The 22175-nt window shown below is 45.2% G+C and overlaps 1 protein-coding gene across 1 annotated transcript in view; it reads right to left on the bottom strand.

The window, feature by feature from the left end:
• Positions 1 to 16171, bottom strand: part of CAPN14 (calpain 14) — a 28187-nt gene extending 12016 nt beyond the window's left edge. Inside the window, exons 1-10 of the mRNA XM_065402109.1 lie at positions 15935 to 16171; positions 12468 to 12537; positions 11209 to 11327; positions 10464 to 10600; positions 8289 to 8463; positions 7627 to 7692; positions 4694 to 4779; positions 2778 to 2852; positions 1929 to 2092; positions 1069 to 1232 (exon numbers count right to left, since the gene is read on the bottom strand). Coding sequence (XP_065258181.1) covers positions 1069 to 1232; positions 1929 to 2092; positions 2778 to 2852; positions 4694 to 4779; positions 7627 to 7692; positions 8289 to 8463; positions 10464 to 10600; positions 11209 to 11327; positions 12468 to 12537; positions 15935 to 16171 — 1293 coding nt within the window. The remainder of the gene's footprint in view (positions 1 to 1068; positions 1233 to 1928; positions 2093 to 2777; positions 2853 to 4693; positions 4780 to 7626; positions 7693 to 8288; positions 8464 to 10463; positions 10601 to 11208; positions 11328 to 12467; positions 12538 to 15934) is intronic.
• Between the last annotated feature and the right edge of the window lie 6004 nt (positions 16172 to 22175).

The following is a 22175-nucleotide window of genomic DNA, read 5'->3' as shown; positions in this document are numbered from 1 at the left end:
CCTCCCTTCGAAAACCTTTCCCAGGCCATCCACAGCCCATTCACCAGGGTGGGTCAGTAAGGCTGGGGTCGCTGAAACACGTGGTGGCAACAGGACCCTCAGCACTTTCAACAGTCAGGAAGGAGGCTCCCTATGGAAGGTGGTCCCTTGCTAATGTGGCCCACAGGACTTTGGTGCTGCGGCTGGAGGAGCACAATGCCCCAGCAGGAAATGGGGGAGGCTTTGTACCTGACTAAGGCACAGTGGCCCTAGTTTTCAGAACGGCTGAGCACCCACAACTCCAGCTGAAGTCTGCGGGAGCTGGGGCTGCACATTCCCCCAGAACTGCTGGGAGCACAGAGGAATTGACGCTATGGGCCACACCCCTTCCAAATGTGATGGTTGCCACATCAGGGATTGAACCGGGGATCTCCAGAGCTAAAAGCAGGATCTGCGACATCTTGAGCTAAACCTCACCAGCAGGAGCTGTCACTGACTAAAATCCTCTATGGCTGGGGCATAGAGGGGGAACTTATAGCACTCATTCACCAGTGTGTTACACATGGCTGCAATATCATACCCAGGGCCAGCTCCCTGCCCCTCCCCACCCTCTGTGGGGTGATTTTGCCATTATGGATGGTAGCCTGAGAAGGACTCCGTATCCAGCCTCTGCTCAGGAGGCTCCTATCCCTTCCCTCAGCCCTGGTGCACACATGCATGTGTGCGCACACAGACAAACACATACACAGCTGGGCACGGTGAAGCCCAGTACACACTGGGGTAGCAGGAGCTCCTTTACCTCCCAGCAGTCTGACAAAGACTATGCAAACACAGATCACGTCCTGAGCTTGATGAAAAGCTCAAGGAAAGACGTGTCTGAAGGGGCCCAACCCCGCCGATTCAAGAGGAGATTCTTGGATGAATGGGAGCCACATGCAGACAGGGAGGTGAAAACACAGAGCCCGTTGGGCTTTGCAGGATATGTAACTCTGAGGATCTGCAAAGCTCTCACTTGGTTCGGAGGTAGGAAGTTTCTCCCGCTGGGCAGAGCAACCCATTTATTCCACCATAGACCAGATTTCTACCCACCTTGAAGATGGAAAACCCTATGGAGAGGTGAGGTGCCCGGTTTCGGTGTTTGCTGCTGGGTTTCTGGATCAGGGACACCAGCACACTGCAGGAATGCAGGGACCTTTTGCTGCCGTCACCCTGCAAAACTTCCAGCCAGTACTGGGGATTCATCCAAAATGTGTCTGAGAAGCAAAACATAATAACCTTCTGGCCACGTTTTCCATCACACATTTTGTCGCTGTGTTTCCACGTGATACCTGGCTTCAGGCTGAGTGGGGGAAGCAGCTCATTTATAATCCCCAAAGGCCCCAATCAAGGTCAGAGCCCTACTGGGCTAGGTAAAACACAAACATATAGTAAGAGAGAGGCCCTGCCATGGAAGATCTCACAATCTAAGCAGACAAGACAAAGGGTGGGAGGAAGGAAGAATTATTTCCCCTCATTTTAGTGGGAACTGAATCACTGGGGCACCAATTGCCAGTGGTGCTGAGCACCTGTGGTTCTCATGGACTTCAACTGGACTAGTGGATGCTCTGCATCCCTGAAAAAAATCAAATCTTAAGCGGCTTGCCCAAGTCACAGAGTCAGGAATTGAAACCACTTCTTCTAAGTGCCACAATAGGCCCATAACCACAAGACCATCCTAAGGAAACAACCGGATTTCAGTGGTAATGGAGAATAAGCTGGCTCCCTTGCCTGTTCATTGCCAGGCTTTCTAACCTTTTTTAAAAGGTGTCGAATTTTGGTTATGATGGGGTAACATTAGGCTTTGGGTCTTGAGCCAAACTTTGCTTTGCTTGAACAAATTCCTTTCTTTACTATTTACACAGAAAAGTCTAAATCCGGATCCCCTAAAGTGCCACCCAAGTACCGTTCACCTTTGTAGGGCCTCAGCCTGCCGCCTGCCGTGCTTCCTTTGACCCATCTCCCAATCTGCAGAGAATACATCCACTTTTTCCCATCTTCCTGGCTCATCAGGTCGGGAGTTAATTTACAGATCATCAGATCTACAAAGTGGGTCTTAAAATCTTGCAGAGACATCCTGTGAAAAGACCGCCACAAGATGCTTAGTCAGCAGCCAATCCGTGTGGTTAAAAAGTAGAGGCTGGCTATCCCCAGCACTGCCCCATTCTGTGTTACATATGGTAATCCTTACATATTATTAGCTAGTAAAGAAGTTAATGTTTGCTCCAACAGCAACATGCAGCAGTGGTGAATGCATAACTAAAGGCCCAACAAAGGACAGCAGCAGAGAGATTATTATGAGAATACAAGCAAAAGAACAAGTATAATGAAACCGGCTGAAACATTGCCACCTAGTGGCAAAAATATATGGGACCGGGAAGCAGTTGAACAAACACTATCTGCCTGACCAAAGCTTTGCTTGGGTTTGTGTTGAAAATATAATGACAAAAATAGACTTTAAGGTCAGAAGGGACTGGACAAAGATTCTTCCTCTACTCTTGAAAGCGCTCTTGACTTCACATAGAAGAGCGCTTGTATCATACAGGCTGTTTCTCACGTCCCTTTACCACCAGATGGCAATGTAGCAGCCCCATGTAATTTCTCCCTTTGTTTAGTTAAAAAACAAAAAGTGATCCAATTGCTATAAAGCATCATGCACATATCTCATCTTAGAGCGCAGCAGAGAGACAGCTTCAGCATTAGCTATGGCCTTGGCGCTGGGTGAAGGAGGAGCGGAGCTCAGATATTCACAGTTCCATTACCAGAATTCTCCATCATCTTGGTTTCTCCGCAGCAAAATCTTCTCCTTCGGGCTGAGCAGCTCCCAGTTCCCAGAGCTAGGGACAGAAACAAGGCAGCTGATTTTGAAGCAATAATTAAATAAATGCTCCAAATCTATCTTCAAGTTCAAGAAGCTCAATACAGACATCTGCCATGAGATCAGTTCCCGCTGTAACAAATCTCTGGCCCCAAGCAGTTCACCGTTCGCACTAGACGCTGCACTGTGGACACTCAGAATGGCATGGCAGAAGCAGGGATAGAACCTAATTCCCCCTATACCTAAAGCATAGGCTTGAGCTAAAGGCAAATCTCCATTAGTTGCTAGCCATAGAGGTCCTATGTAAAACAGCTGAGCAGTTCTGATTTTCTTCTGTAGAGAGCACTAATGTTGGATAGCACACTGGCCAGCAGAGCTAGGGGTTGTCCCATTCCGTGAGAATTTTTGAGATTGTGAATTTTTTTCCCGTCTTGAAAGAATGAAAAGTCAAAATCTGGAAAAAAAATTATATACATTTTTTACTATAAATTCACTTATATTTCTAAAGAAAGTCATTTTGACCTGAAAAATTGAACTTTTTCATTTTGAAAATATCAAAATGGAACATTTCAACAATTTAGAAACTTTTTTTCTCATTTTTTTTTAAATGGGAAGTTCATCAAAACAGGCCCTCTCCTGAAAACAGTTTTGGTTTCAACTAATCAGCATTTTCCAGAGAAAAAACATGTTGGAAAATTCCCACCCAGCTCTACTGGTCAGTTCATTAGATTATACATGCTGCTTCCAAATGTTTAAAATATAGACCTTGGGTTCTATTTTGTTTGTCAGTTCTGTGTCAAAGGACACGTAATCGGAGAATATTCTGCATCAAGTACCAGAGGCAGCTGGAAGTGATTTACAAGTCAGGCCTACGGTATGCTCTTCATTCTTTCTTCAGCATGGCCAGCTTTCATGTTATCACGTGACAGATGCAGATCAGAGGAAAGTTACTCTCTCTTCATACGAGGCAAAATCCAGACATGTTCCCAACACCCCCTCATAAAACCTGAGCAAAGAGGATTTGTGCAGGGAACTAACTGGAGCTGCCAAAGAAGGAATCCGCCCCAACCTAAAATGAGAGTAGGTTGCAGAGCTACAGCACAGTCCTTTTGCAGCTGTCACTCCAGCCTCTGAGCTGGAATAGCAGCCAGCGTCCCTCTGTGACTGAGGGGCAGTGGCTACTATACTTACTATGCCCTCTGCAGGGGGAAAGGAAGTTCCCAGCTGCTGCATCCATGTAAACACAGATTCGGGGCCCTTCCACCACTTCCCTTGCCATCTCTACTTGTGCCTTCCCACTTTGTCATATTCAGAGCCAGCCTGATGCCTACTTCCCTGAAGAGCAGGTAGTTCAGGCCCTGCCCCACTCTAATCTCAGAATCCCAGAAGTTGCAGTATATAGAAGATCTTGCATGATCTGCAGACAAAGGGGTGAATGTTCTGATATAGGATATCAGATCACCTTACTATTCTAGCTGTCCTGGGAGCAGCCTCGCTGGTAATCAGAAAACACCTGTGTCTGATGCTAGATCCCACCGTGTTCATCATTTTGCATTATGAAGAACCCCCTTTACGTTATGTTTCTTTTGACAATAAAAAAGCAGAACCAACGTTCTGTGTTTTAAATACTCGGAAGCAGCATGTGTGAAATAACTAAGTTAGTTGAACTGAATTAGCACTGGCTGATCTAGCAAAATACCTCCATGAACTCATTGCCTTGAAACCAAAGGGTATCTAAAAGCAGCCCCACCTGTTCCATTAATGCAGATGTCATCAGCACTAATTTATGCCTGCAGGTGGCAGCATCATTTCATCCACCCAAACCTCTCCTCAGCACTAGCCCTTCCCTGTTTCACTCACCTATCGCTCCAGTCTCCTTTCCATTCAGTTTTCCCCCATGGATTTCTCAGTCTCACTAAATTTTCCGGTCCATATTTGCAAGTCACCTGCACAAAACAAATAACACTGAGTTTACCGGGGTCTTTGTCTGGTTTATATTTGCATAATATGCCATGGTGACTCCTCTCCTTTTACTGATGTCAACACGTGTGATGATAACGGTGCTCGCGCTATTCTTTTCAATTACTCTGCTCAACGCAGAACTCTGAACTGAGACCCGGAGTGATTAAGTGTCTTGCCCACAGTCACGCAGAAAGCCTGTGGCTGAGCCAGGAATAGAGCCCAAAGCTCCAGACTCCTAGTCCAGGGTCTTAACAATAAAACCATCCTCACACTACAATATCTGTGTAACTCTCTAGCAATCAACCTGGAGTACTGCCTGCATAGCAGAGGGCAGGACTGGGCCATGAAGACTAATTCTATCAGTAGGATGAATAATCCAAGGCAGCCTAGAACGTTGCTACAAGAATCTTAATTTTAGCACTTCCTGAAGTTGACTGTAACTGGGGGAATGGAGGGGAGGGGCATTGTGCCTGACCTAGGGGGCAGAGAGAGGGTGAAAGGAGTTTCCTCTCTCCACACTCGCCTTCTTGTGTTTTTGCACAGGTTCTAGGCACAGTAGCTGCGCTTGTGCTCTCCTGCATGGAAAGAATGTTTCAAGGCAAGTGCTGCTGCTGGTAGCCCTCCCAGACGCGACAGGGCTGTGGTCCCCGGGCACTAGGCACCTTGTGAATGGGATTCTGACTGAGCCTTTTCACCTCTTGTTCTGAAGGCACCTCATGTCAGCAATGACCTAACGCTGTTATAACAGACGGCTGTTTGGTGGCCTGTGTGAACTGAGTCTCAGTCCATTTCCGAACAGTGATCACACGAACCACCACCAGAACTGGCTCCCATCTCAGCAAAGACACCAAGGAATAAATGGGGGCCAGGGAGGTTAACTCTTCTTTACCAGCAGAGGTTGAACCTTTGGGTCAGGGATGAGCCCAATGAGCAGAGTGAGGAGTGAGGACACTTGCCCCCCTGCTTGTGCCCCTGCTAACGAATAAATAGGATGCTGATCACTGAGATCATCTTTCACTCAGCGTTTGCCTCATGGCCCAGGATCTGGGAGACCTGAGGTGGGCAGTGGCTTGCCAAGCCATCTGTTTGGTGGCCTTTTCTGCCCCGGTAACAGCAACAAGAGCTCTTCCCACCCATGCTCCATCCCATCCAGTTGGCTTCGGATCCGATGCTCTATCTACTGCCTATCTCTTCCACTAATCCCTCCCCCCGATGAACTGAACCGATCCGATCTGGAGGCCAGGCTGTCTGATCAGTTGCAGGCTTGGACAGGGCTTCTTCGGTGCCTTTCCCTTAACCTTTGTATCCTGCTGTGACACTAAATGGTGGGACATTCTACCACTCAGTGAAGGTGAGCAACCCCGGTGGGCCAGCCTTTGCTCCACAGTGGTCCCATAGCCAACCAGAGATGTTAACTGGAGGCTCCTTCATGGAGCTGTGAGCATGAGCCCATGGCTGGTGCCATCCACAAACACCCCTAATGCCTGCCCCTTCTGCGGCACACCCTGGCACAGATCTACCCAGAGTGCATCAGGCTGCAGCACCTCTTGCTGGGATTATGGCTGCACTTTTCCACACATCTGTCCCTTTATTCACTCCATGCCTGTGGCCCACAAAGTCACAGAGCCTCCTTGGCAGTCTTCTCCTGGTGCTGGCCAAGATGGCCAGCCATCAGTCCAGAAGGATGCCAAGTGCTGCGGGTCTCAAACCCCAGTCCACAGGGCTCTTAGGAGCCTGTATGTTCCAACCCACCACTCAGTGACCTGTTAACAATCACCGGCACTCGAAGCTCAAGTCTGACAGAGCCCTGGGATCTGAATGGTGGAACACCAGGGATCCTGACTGGTTCCCTGCTTCTATTTAAACAAAGCAGAGAAACAAGAAGTCAACTGTGCAAGTGGATTTTCCCCGCTGAGGACTGCCTCCCCTGTGCTACCTGCTCCTATTGCCTGACTCAGATCTCCTGGTAATCTGACCCTGCCTGTTTCCTGACGCCTGACTCTTGGTCTGCCCTCTGGGCTGTCTTGGCCTCTGATATCCTGGCATCCTGACCCGGCCTGCCTCCTGGCTTCTGACTCCTCTTCTGACCACCAGGCCTGACTCCTACTCCAACCACTAGGTCCAACCACCCATGTCCTAGTCATGACCGAGGAGGAAGCTTGAGGGGAAGGTGCTCTGCGATTGTGGGGCCTATTCCCGTAACTTGCTCACAACATGTATCTGGGCAGAGTTCCTCTGGGCAATATCCACCATCTCTTCGAACTCCTTAGTGGAACAGTGGGCGCCATCTGGGGTTCGGTGCTTTGTGTCCCCATCCAGTTTCTTCATTTTAAACCTATGCCCCCACATGCCTATTCCTGGTTTTCATTTTCCGTCCCATGCATTCAGATGGCTTCTGGGCTCTGTGGCCCCTCACTTGGTTGCATGGGGGTCCTAGGTAGGCTTAGGCCCACCTGCCCAGAATTCAAATAGGCCAGCCCCTTTCAGTTTAAGATAAAGGGAATTTAGACAGCTCGGCTTAGCATGCTCTTGTAGGTTATACCGTCAGCAGAGCCCATGAGTCAATTACAGCCTGAGATTTACACTGAGGTCGAGCCAGTGTCCCCTATGTTTTATTCCTGCTGGTAAAAAGAATGCAGTTTTGAAAGGAAACCTGTCTGAAGCACTCCTCATTTTCAAGCCACCCTGACATCACTTAAAAGGGAGTGGATGGCACATGAGGCTCCCCAACACAGCACACAGCCTGCTCATGGTCTGACCAAAGGCTGCAACAGGGAATGCTGCTGGCATTAGAGACAAGTTTGGAGCTAGAGAACCAGCGTTGTCCTTACCTTTCTGATACCAGTGACTGTGTAGGCATGGCCAGCCACCAGCCCATTCTCTAGGACCCTTGCTGTCTGCATATAGGGAAGAAAAAGAAAAAAAACGGCAATAAATGTATTAATAAAGCAACAGCTGAGCCCAAGGCTGCCCTCAGTTCTGAGGGTGCGGTTCCCAGTGGAGTCAATGGGAGCTATACTTGTGTACATGAAGATAGAATTTGGCCCTGTGTAACTACAGACTGGCTTCAGCTGCAAAATTCTGATCTGGGCTCCCAATGCCGCCTCGTCTGCAGGGCATTTAGAATGGGGGTTTTAGCTGAGCCCATTACAAAGACAGGGGCCATTTGCAAATCTCAGACATAGGTTTGCAGTTCAACTCCACTCCCTACCCCAAAGCCCAGACCCATCTCTGATTGTAAGAAATGTGGAACACCAAGGGCAGTTTAGAAAAAACATGCAAAACTTAAAAAGAAATCTGTGATTTTTAAATAAAGAATGTGAAACAGGCTAATGTGCATCATCTTAGATACCACAGGGATGGCAGCTATAGAAAAATGAGAGAGAGATCAGTATAATAAACTGCTGCTCAGCTTGGTGGAGGGAAATATTCCCAGGAAAGATGGTGCTGGTGGTAGCCTATCCATCCATTTGACATCAGACTGGGCCCTCACCCCTAAATGCGTCTGGCAACCCATAAGAGATCTGCTGTAGGTTGCTCTTGTCAGTATATCCCATAGATCAGGAGGAGCCTCTGCCAGTTTTATTGTCATATTAACTCCGCCTGTAAAATCCACCAGCGCTTCCGACACTTGTCCAATCTGCAGATCTTCATAGGAGCCATAGAGCCTAGAAAGAGAGATATCAGTTTATCGGCTATTAATTTGTGGTACAAACATAGCTAATAGGGATGCAGTGATACTAGAGAGGGGCAAACCCCAGGATGGGCTTGCAAAACCAAAGTGAAGGTTGAAATCTATGATTCATTTTATATGAATCCTCAATATTCAGGAGGAGGGGAATATAGATAATTGATTTCAGGTTTGGAAGGGACTTCTGGTTTCCTCTATTTCTAGTCTAAGCCCCTTCACTAAGAAGTATTGAAAGGATCTCCTACACTATTCCTTTCATAATCATATCTTAGCTAGTTTCTTCTGAATATCTACTGCATCTTAAGACTTTAGTCCACTGTCTGATTTTCCTCACCATTAACATATTATTTCAAAATAGCAAAGCAAAATGGAATCTTCTCAAATTTAGCTAGTCTCTCATTGACAGAAGGCTAGTGTCCAGTGAAATTAATTAATTTTCCCTCTTTCATATTGTCTCCCTTCTAATATTTATTTAGAATTCTCTCCCATTCTTGGGATCGTTTTTCAGACCAAATACGTTAAGCTCCTTCAGTGTCTCCTTGTAAGATTATGAAGGTCATGTATCATCTAATTTGCTCTTCTCAGTGCTGTCTCTTTCTTAGTGTTGATGAATGGAGCTGGATTAACAGCCCTGGAGGAGTGGGACTGGAGTGTTCAAACGTGACTTTGTGGAGTGGTTCAAAGTGAGTCCTTCAATTTTTGGGTGCCCAACTGGAGTCATCTTAAAAGGGCCTGATATTTAGAGGGTGGCTGCTCAGCCCTGTCTGAAAATGAGGCCCCTCTATGGTGTCTCAACTTGGATAGCCAAAAAATGGAGGCACCCCAAATCACCAGTCATTTTTGCAAATCTTGGCCTAAAGAACTATATGAGTCACAGAATAAGTACAGGTTTCAGAGTAGCAGCTGTGTTAGTCTGTATCCGCAAAAAGAACAGGAGTACTTGTGGCACCTTAGAGACTAACAAATTTATTTGAGCATAAGCTTTCGTGGGCTACAGCCTACTTCATCGGATGCATGTAGTGGAAAATACAGTAGGAAGATATATATATATACACACACAGAGAACATGAAACAATGGGTGTTACTATACACACTATAAGAAGAGTGATAATTAAGGTGAGCTTTTATCAGCAGGAGAGAAAAAAAACTGTTTGTAGTGGTAATGAAAATGGCCCATTTCCAGCAATTGACAAGGAGATATAAGGAACTGTAGGGGGCTGGGGGGAAATAAGCATGGGGAAATAGTTTTACTTTGTGTAATGGCCCATCCACTCCCAGTCTTTGTTCAAGCCTAATTTAATGGTGTCCAATTTGCAAATTAATTCCAATTCAGCAGTCTCTCCTTGGAGTCTGTTTTTGAAGTTTTTTTGTTGTAATATTGCGACTTTTAGGTCTGCAATCGAGTGGCCAGGGAAGTTGAAGTGTTCTCCAACTGGTTTTTGAATGTTATAATTCTTGACGTCTGATTTGTGTCCATTTATTCTTTTACGTAGAGACTGCCCGGTTTGGCCAATGTACATAGCAGAGGGACATTGCTGGCACATGATGGCATATATCACATTGGTAGATGTGCAGGTGAACGAGCCTCTGATAGTGTGGCTGATGTGATTAGGTCCTATGATGCTATCCCCTGAATAGATAAGTACAAATAAGTACAGTGTTTGCAGTGGCAATGTAAACTTCCCCACCCCACCAACCGTTTCAAGCCTACCCTAGAAGAACCTTCTCCCAGGGTGAGAGTGTGTTTCTGTCTCCATGACCATTGCTTCTTAGGCTCCTATACAAGGGTTCTAAACTGGGGCTAATTATCATGGTGGTAGCTTTTAATTTGTAAAATATAGAGATCAGAACCACACACAATATTCCAGATATTGCAAATTTTACAATACCTATTTGTTAGAGAGAAATAACTGCATATGCAGGAGGCAACAAATTGTAGACAGAGATTATCTGCATAAAGCACGACAATTCACTTACTTGGCATACGCCTTCTCCAAAAGGGCTCCCCAGAAGAGATTCTTACAAACGGAGGAGAGAAAAACCAGCTGACCAGCCTCGTTGACTGGCAGTCGGTCATCGACCACCACATCAACCCATTCACCAAAGTGCCAAAACTGCAAGGGGACAGGAACGAGCAAATATTTCACTGGGAAGTAACCTGCTCTTCAGCAATAGAAAAGGACCCATCTATTAGCTATGGGCTGTAACAGGCTGTCAGAGTAACGTGTAACCTGTTAGAGGGTGATGATTCTATTGTGGTCAGTGGGTTCTGCTGCCTCACAGGTGCAGCTAGTTTTTATACATGGGTGGGGTAAAGAGAGATGGGAGTAGCTCTCAGGCTAAAAGAGAGACCAAGTGTGTAAAGATTTGGAACAGATGGGTCCTGAGGGCAGCCATATTGGGGGGATGCAGGAGTGGCGAAGACTTAGGCTGGAGTAAGGTAACCATAGGGGGCAGCCAAAGCTGGATAGAAGGATTGAGCATAAGCTTTTTATATTCACGAAGAGGAGTGACTTTATTTTGACTCTCTGAGTGTGTCACTTCATTTAAAGAGGGATTGGGATGACACCCACTTCCTGACTTGAGTTACCTATTCACAGCGCTCACTGAGGGCAACGGGAATTGCACATGGACTATCTGAGAACACGATTTTAGTCACGGCCCCGTCAAGTATAAGGAATAATTTTTGACGACCTCCAGTGTTAGGGGGACGAACACTCACCCGGAAATGGAAAATGCCAGCGTACTTCCTATCAAAACTTTGGTTTTGCGGCATGACCACAGCCAAGATGTCTTGGTGGAACGTCAGCGCTTCCAACGCGGCCAGGAACCAGCAGTTTTCTGTACCAAAAGAATGAGCAATTACACTGGGGTGGAATCAAGACCGAATTATTGCTGTCATTGACAAATACTTTTGCAGGAGGCAGCGTGTTGGATGCTTTTAAGTTATAACTACATCAAAAAAATTGGGATGAGCTAGATTTGTGTTTTATTAAGTCAAAACAGGTTTAGTGCTTTAACTGTCCTCTCATAGCCTTTTCATTTGGAATGGAGTACAAATGAATTTGGAATTTCACAAAAAAAGTTTTCAGTTAAAATATTTAAGTTTTCATTTAAAAAAAACCAAACCTTTTTTTTCCCTATTTCAACAACCAGAATTGCCAAAAACCCCAAACTGTTGGGGGTTTTCTACGAAAACTTGAATTTTTTCACAGGGAAAAAATCATTTCCTGACCAGCTCTAACAGTAATGATCTGCGTTTATTATACCTTGTGTCTGAGGATCTCAAAGCACTTTACAAATGTAATGAAGCCTAAGAACATCTGTTACCCTTTTAACCTGGGTAAACTGAAGCACAAATATGACTTGTCCAACCAGTAAGTCAGTGGTGGAGTTGAGAATAGAACTTGGCAGTTCTGCTCTAACCACTAGACCACACTCCCGTTTAGAAGAGGACAAGTCTTCACACACCTTCACTAACTTACCCACCCTTCCTCTTCTCACTTCATACCAGATGCAAGTCAAGGTTGACACAAAGCCTGCTTTGTGCCCACATACACGTATTGCAGTAGTCACAGGCCCTTCTGCTGCCTATGTGATATGAAATACATTACATGCTCTAATGACAAGGCACAGTGAAGAAGCTTCTATTGTTATCATTTACGTAGGATGCATGGCACTTTATAGACAAGTATGACGACAAGGTCCATTCATGTTCCAGCACCAACATTAATAAAAGTCATGTTTATGGCATACAGTAGAGCTTTCAACTAGTTGGGACACTTCTCACCTCGTTGGATCACATCTTAGCCTAGAACATTAGCTTGTTTGTTGAGCATATTACATAATTACCTAATCCATTTTATGCAGCACTGGAATGATATTGAAATCAACACCCTTTATATGCAGTCTTACACAGTTCAAATTAAGCTCAAATTGCTCTGTGTATAGCTATATATACAAAAGAGAAAGCAGCCATACCAACCAATCCTTGGCAGAGATCAAGCCGTCTTGTGTTTGCAGTATAAAATATTGGAGTTTTATGCAGCTCCTGGAAGGTACAAGACCAAAAAAGAGAGAAAGAGAGAATGTCAAATCATTGCAGTGGTCCTGCAAAACCTTGAGGACTGAATGGCTTCTTCCGAAGCCACTTCACCACTAATGGAATGAGTTTCTGAGGAGTCAAAGGTCTCTCTGACATTCAACCGCATTGCTTCTGGAGGTCTTTATCATGTGTCTAGAAGAGGGTGTAGGGAAGTCACCTCACTCCTTTCTGACTAGACCTGGACGAATCAGGGATTTTTTGCTTTGCTGGCAATTTCAAAAAGTCAGAAAAAAAAAATCATTCTGGGTTGATCAAAACGGTCTCACTTTGAACAATTGGTAAATGTTTCGTGATTTTTTTTTAATAATATGAGTGGAAACTGCGAAACCGAAAAACCAAAACGTTTCATTTTGAAAATATTACAGTGAAATAATGTTTGAAATGAACAATTTGGTGAAACTGACACAAATTTGCAAAACAACAGTATTGCCGAATTGGCATTTATCACCAAAAAAAAAGAGATGGGGCTGAAAAATTTTACCCAGTTCTATTCCTAACAGGGCTACTCCTGCGGCTGAGCAGGTCAGGTATCAGATCCTGTACTGATGCCATGAAATAACTATATGATTATCACCGAGACATTGTTTGTGGTTCCAGAGTAAACTGATTTTTAAAGATACCTTAGGGATTTTTTCTCCCTTTGTTCCTCCCATAGTATAAATACGCAGCAGAGTTGAGATTGTTTCAGTGCCATAACTATGCATTTATTACCTTAACATGTTTGGATTTCTTTTAGGTGTAGCCTTAACTTTGAATTTCCTGAGTTTGAAATGCCTGATTTGGAGATAATTAAAACAATCCCTATAAGGTTTTTCACTCTTGAGTTACTAACACATAGATTCAAACTTAACTTTAACATAGTTTCTTGTCTTGGAATTCTATAATGCTGCTCATTCTTTTACTCTTAGTACTGAGATTCCAATGATGTAGTTCACAACAGAGGCTACCTCCTGTCATGTCTTCAACAGCTATGACTAATAACTGGGCTAGACAATGAAGAAAAAAAACTAACTGATAGCTGCTGAAGAACTTTCTGTGACCGTAAAAACTCTGTGAGTAATAGTTCAGAAAGAAGACATATTATTACTCTCCAATGCCTCTCTGGGCAAATTCATAAAATAAATGCCAAACTTCTCTTTCACTATTATGATCCACAAATTGCTCAATTTAATTTTCACACTGTCGTCTTCCCCATCAGGGGTGGCAGAGAAATGCCAAGCACTCAAAAGACACTTAGAGTAATTAAATACTAACCCTTACCCCAGATGAAACTGCTCAGCCTGTACTTAGGCGAACAGTCCCAGAGTATGTCTGCAATGCAATTAAAAACCCGCGGCTGTCAGCAGCATGGGGATTTCAGAGCAAAAGGCCTCAAACCTGTGGAGGTACTTCCAGATTATACAGGTAGAAATACAAAATTTGGAGGCTTTTCCAGAGCACTGGGCCCACATTGCCCCATCCATTCAATCCTGCCACTATGTTACTTGATTACTGTGCCTATGGTGATGTGATAAGCAGAAAGGTTCTATTAGACAGATGGATCGACTGTGGTATATTTTTCTCAATGCACAGACATTCTCTGCATATGTCACTCCCCATCGAATCAAGATGATATTTTACTCAGGGATGTCTGAACATTACAAATGCTCCATAGTGTCATGGGCCACAAAAATGTCAAATAAATCTAGCAAGTAGTTCTGGGGCATGAGAGTATGGGGAAATTCTTTTCTACCATAAATCAGCTCTTTATTAAAAGAAAGGAGAACCATAGTCTGTATTTTGGAGTAATGTCTTACAAAATCTAGTCTGAAAAAAGAACGGGTCAACACCTTGTCCTTTGATACATGAGCACGCATCTCTCAGTGACATTTGAGGGCATCTCTGATTAAAGGGGAAAAGTAGACCCAAATCCAAATAGACCCAAATACCAACCAAAGTTTGTTAATCAATTAAAACAAACTGCTCTAGGTCTGTCTGCAGAACATGTGTTAACCCAAGGTGAATGTTAATAGCTGAGTTACATATGAATCCTTGAAAATGGGGCTGTTACATCTGCCATTTATGGCCTGATTTTCAAAGATATATCTACAGCTCCTATTGATTGCAGTGGGAGGTGTGGGAGCTCAGCTCTTCCGAAAAACAGACCAAACCCTATGGCTAGAGTATAACTTAACCAATGAATGGAGCCCTCCATTAAATGGCAGGATTTGCGTGCAGACAGGACAGCGTGATGGCTTGAGAAGGAATCTCCCCTGCCCCTGACTGCCCCCTGCCGCCCCATCCAAACCCCCCTCCTTCCTGACTGCCCCCTGGGGCCCCACCCCCATTCAACCCCCTGTTTCCCCCCTGATCACCATCCACACTCCTGCCCCCTGACCACCACCCTGAACTTCCCTGCCCTCTATCCAATCCCCCCTGCTCCCTGCCCCCTTACCGCGCTGCCTGGAGCACCGGGGGCTGGCAGCGCTACAGCTGCGCCGCCCGGCTGGAGAAGGGCCACGCCGCCGCTGCCACCACGCAGCACAGAGACCGGGTCAGGCTGGGCTCTGCAGCTGTGCTGCCCCAGGAGCTCACAGCCCCGCCGCCCAGAGCATTGCGCCGGTGGCGGAGTGAACAAGCTGAGGCTGCGGGGGAGGGGGGACAGCAGGGGAGGGGCCTGGGGCGAGCCTCCTGGGCTAGGAGATCGGGGGCCGGGCAGGATGGTCCCGCAGGCCGGATGTGGCCCGCGGGCCGTAGTTTGCCCACCCCTGCTTTAAGGCATAATTAAATGAAGACTGTAGATGAGTGGCCACCTCACAACACCCTTGGTGGCCCAAGAGCAGCCCTGCAGGCAGCCTCTCACCTCATTTTCCCTTCTTGGGTCCCCAAATAAATTCCGCATAGGGTTTTTCCAGTCAAATCACACCAGCTCTGCTGATTTATTAACTTGAAGTTCAAAACTAGACACAACAGTGTTCCCTCCAGCCTTCAGCTGGGTACAGCCGAAACTCCCCTGGTCTGGTCAAAGTCCTTCCCGCCTTAGCCCTCCCGAGCTGAAGCAATTCCCCTGACCTCAGGGTCTTTCCTGCAGGAGGTTCTTGCTCTCTCTGCAGTCTCACTACAGCCTCCTGAGCTTCCCCCTTACTGTAGCCACTTTCTCCTCTTTATAGGAAATTGCCTGATTCCCCTCAGATGGGACTCATTCTGTAACCAGGGTTAACTTGCCCTAGGATCTTCAGCCCAAGGGCAAGCCACCCTGTTTCAAAGACCTATTAGTAGGTTGTTCCATGCTAACATGGAACATTAATGGCTATCCAGCGTAAACAATCCCTCACATAAGAGCCATTCACTGAACATGACTTACATGTGGCCTCTTCCACTGTAGGTTTGGTGGCAGTTTCTGCAGCAATGATCCCATTCCAATGGAACGAAGGTCAGCTGGGAAGTTCTCATCCTTGAAGAGGCATTTATTCTTCAAGCATGTCTCCAGCAAGGTCTCGTAGTTCTGATGAAGAAGTTTGTTGGGTTTTTGAAAGGCTCCCCTGCATGAAGGCACCCGTGGCTTTGATTTCCCTCGTCTCAGGAACGAGAGCAAGGCCATGGTAGTGGTAGGAGAAATTCCCAGCTAGTGATACTTTAGGGGTCTTGTCACTACACAATGCCAGAGGCCTCTCTCGACCTTCCCTGTGCGGAAAAGTGTCTCCTTCAGTAGAGTTCCTGGCTGTTAAAGTAATTGTAATAAGCAAGTTTAGTCATAACTGGTTTGTGCATTTTTCAAGAATAACCAGCAGGGAGTGATGCATCTCAAAAGCAGAGTGGGCATCTTACCATCTGTCTAGCATAGGTTCTATCATTGCACCCAACACTGTGGTATCTGAGGCTTCAACTTTGTAGACCTGATCCAATGCACACTGAAGTCAAAGGAAGGACTCTCATTGACTTCAATGGACATTGAATTGGGCCTTAAATGCAAGACCTTGATAACTCATTTTAAGCAACACACAAGGATATTCTGAGTCTCTCCCTATATTACCTCCCCGGCGCAGTAGACTATTCTAAATCCCTTCTAAGACCTTTTCCTATCATGCCACAATCTTAGTAACACCTTTATTCCAGTCACCTGGAGTCACGCAGACATTACTAACAAAATGCCCATCTCTGGTGGCATAACTAAATGAAGACCTAGGAGTAGGTTGTTCCATGCCAACATATAACATTGCTAGCTATCGATCTTAAAAATCCCTTTATACAAGAACCATTCACAGTACGACAACAAATCAAAGAATAACACCAGCTAGAGAAAACAGAAAGCCATTACTCATAATCTGCTTTTGGATTTCCTCTGCTGAGTTTTCTTCCCCTTTCTAACTGTGTTTTGATGGATGGTAAATCCTCCTATTCTAATAGCCATTCCACCCTGCTGAATGCAACACACCCACTATAGAAATCACACCGAGGTTTCTTTTCCGTTTACATTCAAGTCAAGACAAGCATTTCTCCTCTCCTCTTATGTGCTGTAACCCAAAGTGTTAACAATGATCTTGCACATATTTTTTATGCCACATGCCTGTTGGATTTCCTTTAGCAGCCATGCTAAAAGCTAACAGAACAACATCCTTTAGCTCAAGTGGCAGAGTCCCCTGTGCATGGAGCAAGAGAATCCAAGTTCTATTCCTGCTGTAACTGGGAATTTCCACACAGCCCAGGTGCACATCTTAGTGATAACCAGGAAGTTCTTAAGGGACCCTGGTTATGCTACTACAGTATAGACTGAAAAAATGAATTAGTCTTGAAAGAAAAGTAGCTCCCAGGCAGTAATGAGAGGGTGAACATTTGGGAGGTTTTTCTGCAGCAGATACTCCGCAAAATTAAATTTCATTGCGTCACAGTAACCTTAGAAATTGTACTCACTTGGAATCAGACATTCCAGGCTCAAATGTGGCTCTCATCAAGGAACTCAAGTTGAGCTGCTTTCCCCATTGATAGCTCCTCAAGATTCAGAAGCCAGCCAAAGTGCTATATTCTACCTTCATTCCACATACAGAGTTCCCACTGGCACAGACAGGAGTTTTAACACAAAGAATGGGGGGAGAAGGTGACCCAGAGGCTGCAGTTTGTGTGGCTGGTGCCAAAGGGCATGAGGTGAAAAGAGAGGCCTCTCCTATTTTAACTGTTATGGGGTTTTTCCTGTGTCGTGATTACCGGCCATTGACTTCAGTGGAGCTATGCTGAGTTACACCCGCCGAGGAGCTGACACGTGGGGTCTGATTTTTCAGATGTCCAGAGCCCCCACAATGCCAGATTAAATCATTTGCAGCCCTACCCTTCTCCGTGCCTCAGTTTACCAATTCATTACATTTGTAAAATACCCACACTTTACAGGCATGTTTTGAAGCTTATTAATTATAAAAGCTAAGACATTCAAAAAGGGGTGCCTAAAATTAGACTCCTAGATCCACATTTAGGTGCCTAAATAAATGGCCTAAATTTTCAAACGTACTGATCCAGCAACTCCTAGTGACTCCAGTAGGACCCACTGAAAGTCAATGACATTTGTGTTCCTAAAAACCTTGGGTACCTTTGAAAATTTCCCCCTAGGAATCTAATTGTAGGCACCTAATTTTGAACATCTTTGCCAAATTGCTTTGAGATCTTTGGCTGACAGATGCCATGTAAGTTAAAAGTAATGCAACACCTAATTACTTTACGTCATGGGCAATTGTTACTCAGAGGGCTACAGGATCCTTTCCCCACTTATTTTAATCTTCTTCTTTCCCAGCAGTCTCAGAGCCTTGGGTGGAAGGGGCTGAAGATGTGCAAAGTACCGTATATACAAACGCCTGCGTGTATGTCCATCAGTAATGTTACTGAATGTGGCTCTGAGCATATACTATTTATTCCACCTCCTGTACTGGGGGCGGAGTATGATATGTGTCTTCCTTTTCAGTAAGTGCAGTTTCTAAGGACAAGCTGCTGTGGGTAACAGACAGAGGATAAGTGCTTTAACTGAAAGCTGTGAATGAGAAGGCTGGCTAGATCTGGCCCTGTTCTCTTTTCGCACCTCCCTCTGGTATGTTTACTACTGAAAGCAGTGTGTCATCTGACTTATACCTCTGCACTATAGATTAGCAGTATGTGACCTTGCCTGACCTTTCTCACACTGTTAGATGCTCTGAAGCTGCCAGGCGCTGGGAATGAGCGTCTCAACAATCCACAGTCAAAGCTTTTGCATGTAGTAATAGCAGTAAGCGTATAAAGTAACTCTCTGAAAGCCTCTCACTTCCTCTTTGCCGTGTGAGTGCACTTATGCCAGCAAATCCTGAAGCAGGTTGTTTTCAGGGGCCAGATCCCCAGCTGACGTAAACCAGCCTAGCTCCATTGAAGTCTTTACACTGGCTAATGATCTGCCCCTAAGTCTGTAGCTGTTAGGGGTATAACAAACGTCTCTGTGCTGAAAGGTGAATGTAATGGACAATGAAATAGTCCTATCTTTTATAGCTGGTCATTCGTCATAGCAGAATGTTAGGTATCAAAACAAAACACCAGTAGTCAATCTGGAAACCTCACAACAAAGCTGAGTTTCCTAGGTTTTGGTAAAACTTGCTAGCACACAATAATACATTCTGAAGACAGCACGGCAGGCACAACATCCAATCTTTGATTAACAAGCGCATGGGTATTTTGGTACCAAAACTCTAATCCTGGTTTCCATTATTTTAAATACATTTTAGCAAATAAAGTTATTCTGAAAAGAATCACTGCCTTTTGTTTGTTTAAGTGAATTAAAGCACTTCAAGGTTAAAGACCTTCCTCCAAATCCTCAGTGCTTAAACCATTGCCCTAAAGGGTTAAGAGTAACATCTGTCAATGTTGAGATTTTCAAAGCAGTGCCAGGGATTTGGCCATAGACTTCTATTGATCTTCATAAAAGATGCCTGGCTGAATTGCCTGCACGGTTCTGAAAATCTCAGCCTATCAGTCTACATGCTGAGATTCACATCGCAGCTTTTAAGCACCTTGGCTGAAATTTTCAAATTACCATTCAGATCATCAGATGCCACCTGAGCCCCACGGAAACCCATGAAAATAAGCCATTTACACCTGCAGAAGATCTGGCCTGTAGTGCTCGTAGTTAAGCACCTGAATCCATATTTAGGCACCTTAATAACTGTCGTGATTATCAGAGGTGCCGAGCACATATAACTCCAATGTAGTCAATGGCCCCTTCCAATCTCTGCAGCGTGGATTATGGCCAAATGTAGCCTAAACTGTATCCCCAAAATGCATAGCTCTTGATCTTGAAATGAAAGTGTGCACAAGGTGTAGATTTATTACCCCCTTATCCCCCCATTCCCAGGAATTTGGTGGGCATGAGCCTTTGATGTGTGGAACCCAGATCATTTGATCGAGTTGGTCTAGTTGTTAATCTAACATTGATTGCACCTGTTCTCCTGTTTGAACTGATCCGATATGAAAATACCCCGACTTCTCTTTCTTTCCCATCTCCCGTTAAAGAGCAAAGAACAGCAGCAACTTCTCTGTTCTGTACAGCTAGTCGCAACATGTTGCAAATATGCCCATTTGAGCTGCTAAAAGAACTTCATCCAAGCATGATAAAAGAAAAGTAACTACAGCAGCACCAGCTGCACACCTCTCCTCCACTTGGAAAATCCTAATCCTCATAAGCGCATGCAGGCACCAGACATCCTCTGAACTTCAGCACCAAATCACTCCAACTATCACTTACAGTTTACATGTCCTACCTTCTTCCAGGTGGCTTTGCTTCCTCACAAGAAACAGTAACGTTCCACTGTCAACAACACTCCAGTGGCACCTGTTTTTATATATACACTGTATACATATGCACGTGACATATCCTGTCTATGCAAATCTGACACGTAGTTTCCACCTATCAAGCATAAGAGAGGGGAAAGAAAATAGGTTTCGTGGTATTGAGCAATAATAGGCATTTTCTGGAGACCTGCCCAGGAGGCAATGTCCTGGTCCCACTGGTGGACTTGAAAGAACACGTCAGTCCATCGCCTTTACCAGAAACTTACACATCCACTGTTTAAATGGAAGGCAGTTTCCTTGTTTGTATAGTTGTTTTTCTACCCAATCTCAAAGATGAAACAGGTGACACTGTTCACACCCTGCTGATAATGCATGATGAGTGGATTTATTTGACTCCATCCACATGCATTTACACTGGATATCTGTTTTCAGGAAGGGAATCCAGCTCAGAGCGGAATGAACCTGTACAGTGTTTAGAATTGTGTCACGTCGATGATTAAGACATCGAGTGCGGTTTCTGAAAAAATGGCAATTCCAGGGATATGATCTTCTGCTACCACCATACAAATCATCAGAATTATTCAATAGCTATGGTCAAACCCTGGCAGCTCTCTAGACAGAAAAGATGGTCTTGTGGCTAAAAGAGGGTCTGTCTTGCGGCATGGAGCTCAGGCAATTTGACTCTTCTGCAAACTCACTGTGAGAGACCTTTGGCAAGTAACTCAATGTCACTGTGCCTCTGTCACCCCTGTGTAAAACGGGGTTAATAATACATAACGTTCTCTATTCAGATTGTAAGCTCTTGGGGCAGGGGCTCTCTCACACTTGTGTATGTACAGTGTCTAGCACAATGGGGTCTTCAGGCCCCATCATAATATAAATGATGCTAAGATATTGACAAGCAGGAAAAAGCCATCTGGCTTTGTTTGCCAACTACACATCCTTGACTTTACCAGTTAAGAGAGTTATTTATCCATATGCTGCAGTGCGAGTATCCAGCATATTATGGTAGCCAACGTTCATACTGGTAATCTAGACAGCTGCTCCAATAGAAGTCTCCTGCAAACCAAGCCAGTAGAAGCTGGGCTGAGATTATCACAGCTACAAGTTGTCTCTTTCCAAGTATTAAACCATCTTATCTTACCAGTCTTTTTATTGCTCTGTTTTTAAAAAATGAATTATAATTCAATTATCTATCATATGACTATACCATTGAATGCAATATTAAGTCCTAGCCAGACAGGACAATCTTTGCAAGAGAAAATAGGCTCCTCAGGCTTTCCTTGATGCTTTAGAAATGTGTTGGCTTGACAGGTAGGAAGAAGTAGGTGCAGCACAAACAGCAGCAGTGCAGCTTTCTCCACACTGCCCCACCCACCAATGTACTGCAATGCAGGCCACCTCCAAGACCAAAGGGGAATTCAGATTCCATGGCTCCTTGAGACCTTGACCTCCCTGCCTGTTAGTGCTCCTTTGACTCTTCCACTCCTTGGCCAGGCCCAGGCCCACCTGCTTATACATCCTGCCACCAGCACAGAGAAGGGCCCATAGTCTGGGGAAGGGGGCTGCTGGGACTGTCTAAAAACCTCCTCCACTGAAGCAAAGAGGATGCAGGAACATATGGAACAATGGAGTGAGACAGTGGAAGGGCAGAGCAGTGGAGAGAGAAAGGGTAGAGGGACATTTACTATGTGGGATCTAGATACCTGTAGCGGGGTGGTTACCCCGCTCCTACCTGGAAGGGCTTAAGACAGCCTTGGGAGAGGGCTGTTGCAGGGGGGAAGTAGCTAGTAGGCTGTTTGGGGAAGCAG

The sequence above is a fragment of the Emys orbicularis genome, chromosome 3 (genome assembly GCF_028017835.1).
Source record: "Emys orbicularis isolate rEmyOrb1 chromosome 3, rEmyOrb1.hap1, whole genome shotgun sequence".
NCBI lineage: Eukaryota > Metazoa > Chordata > Testudines > Emydidae > Emys > Emys orbicularis.
This window is presented reverse-complemented; position numbering and strand designations above follow the sequence as displayed.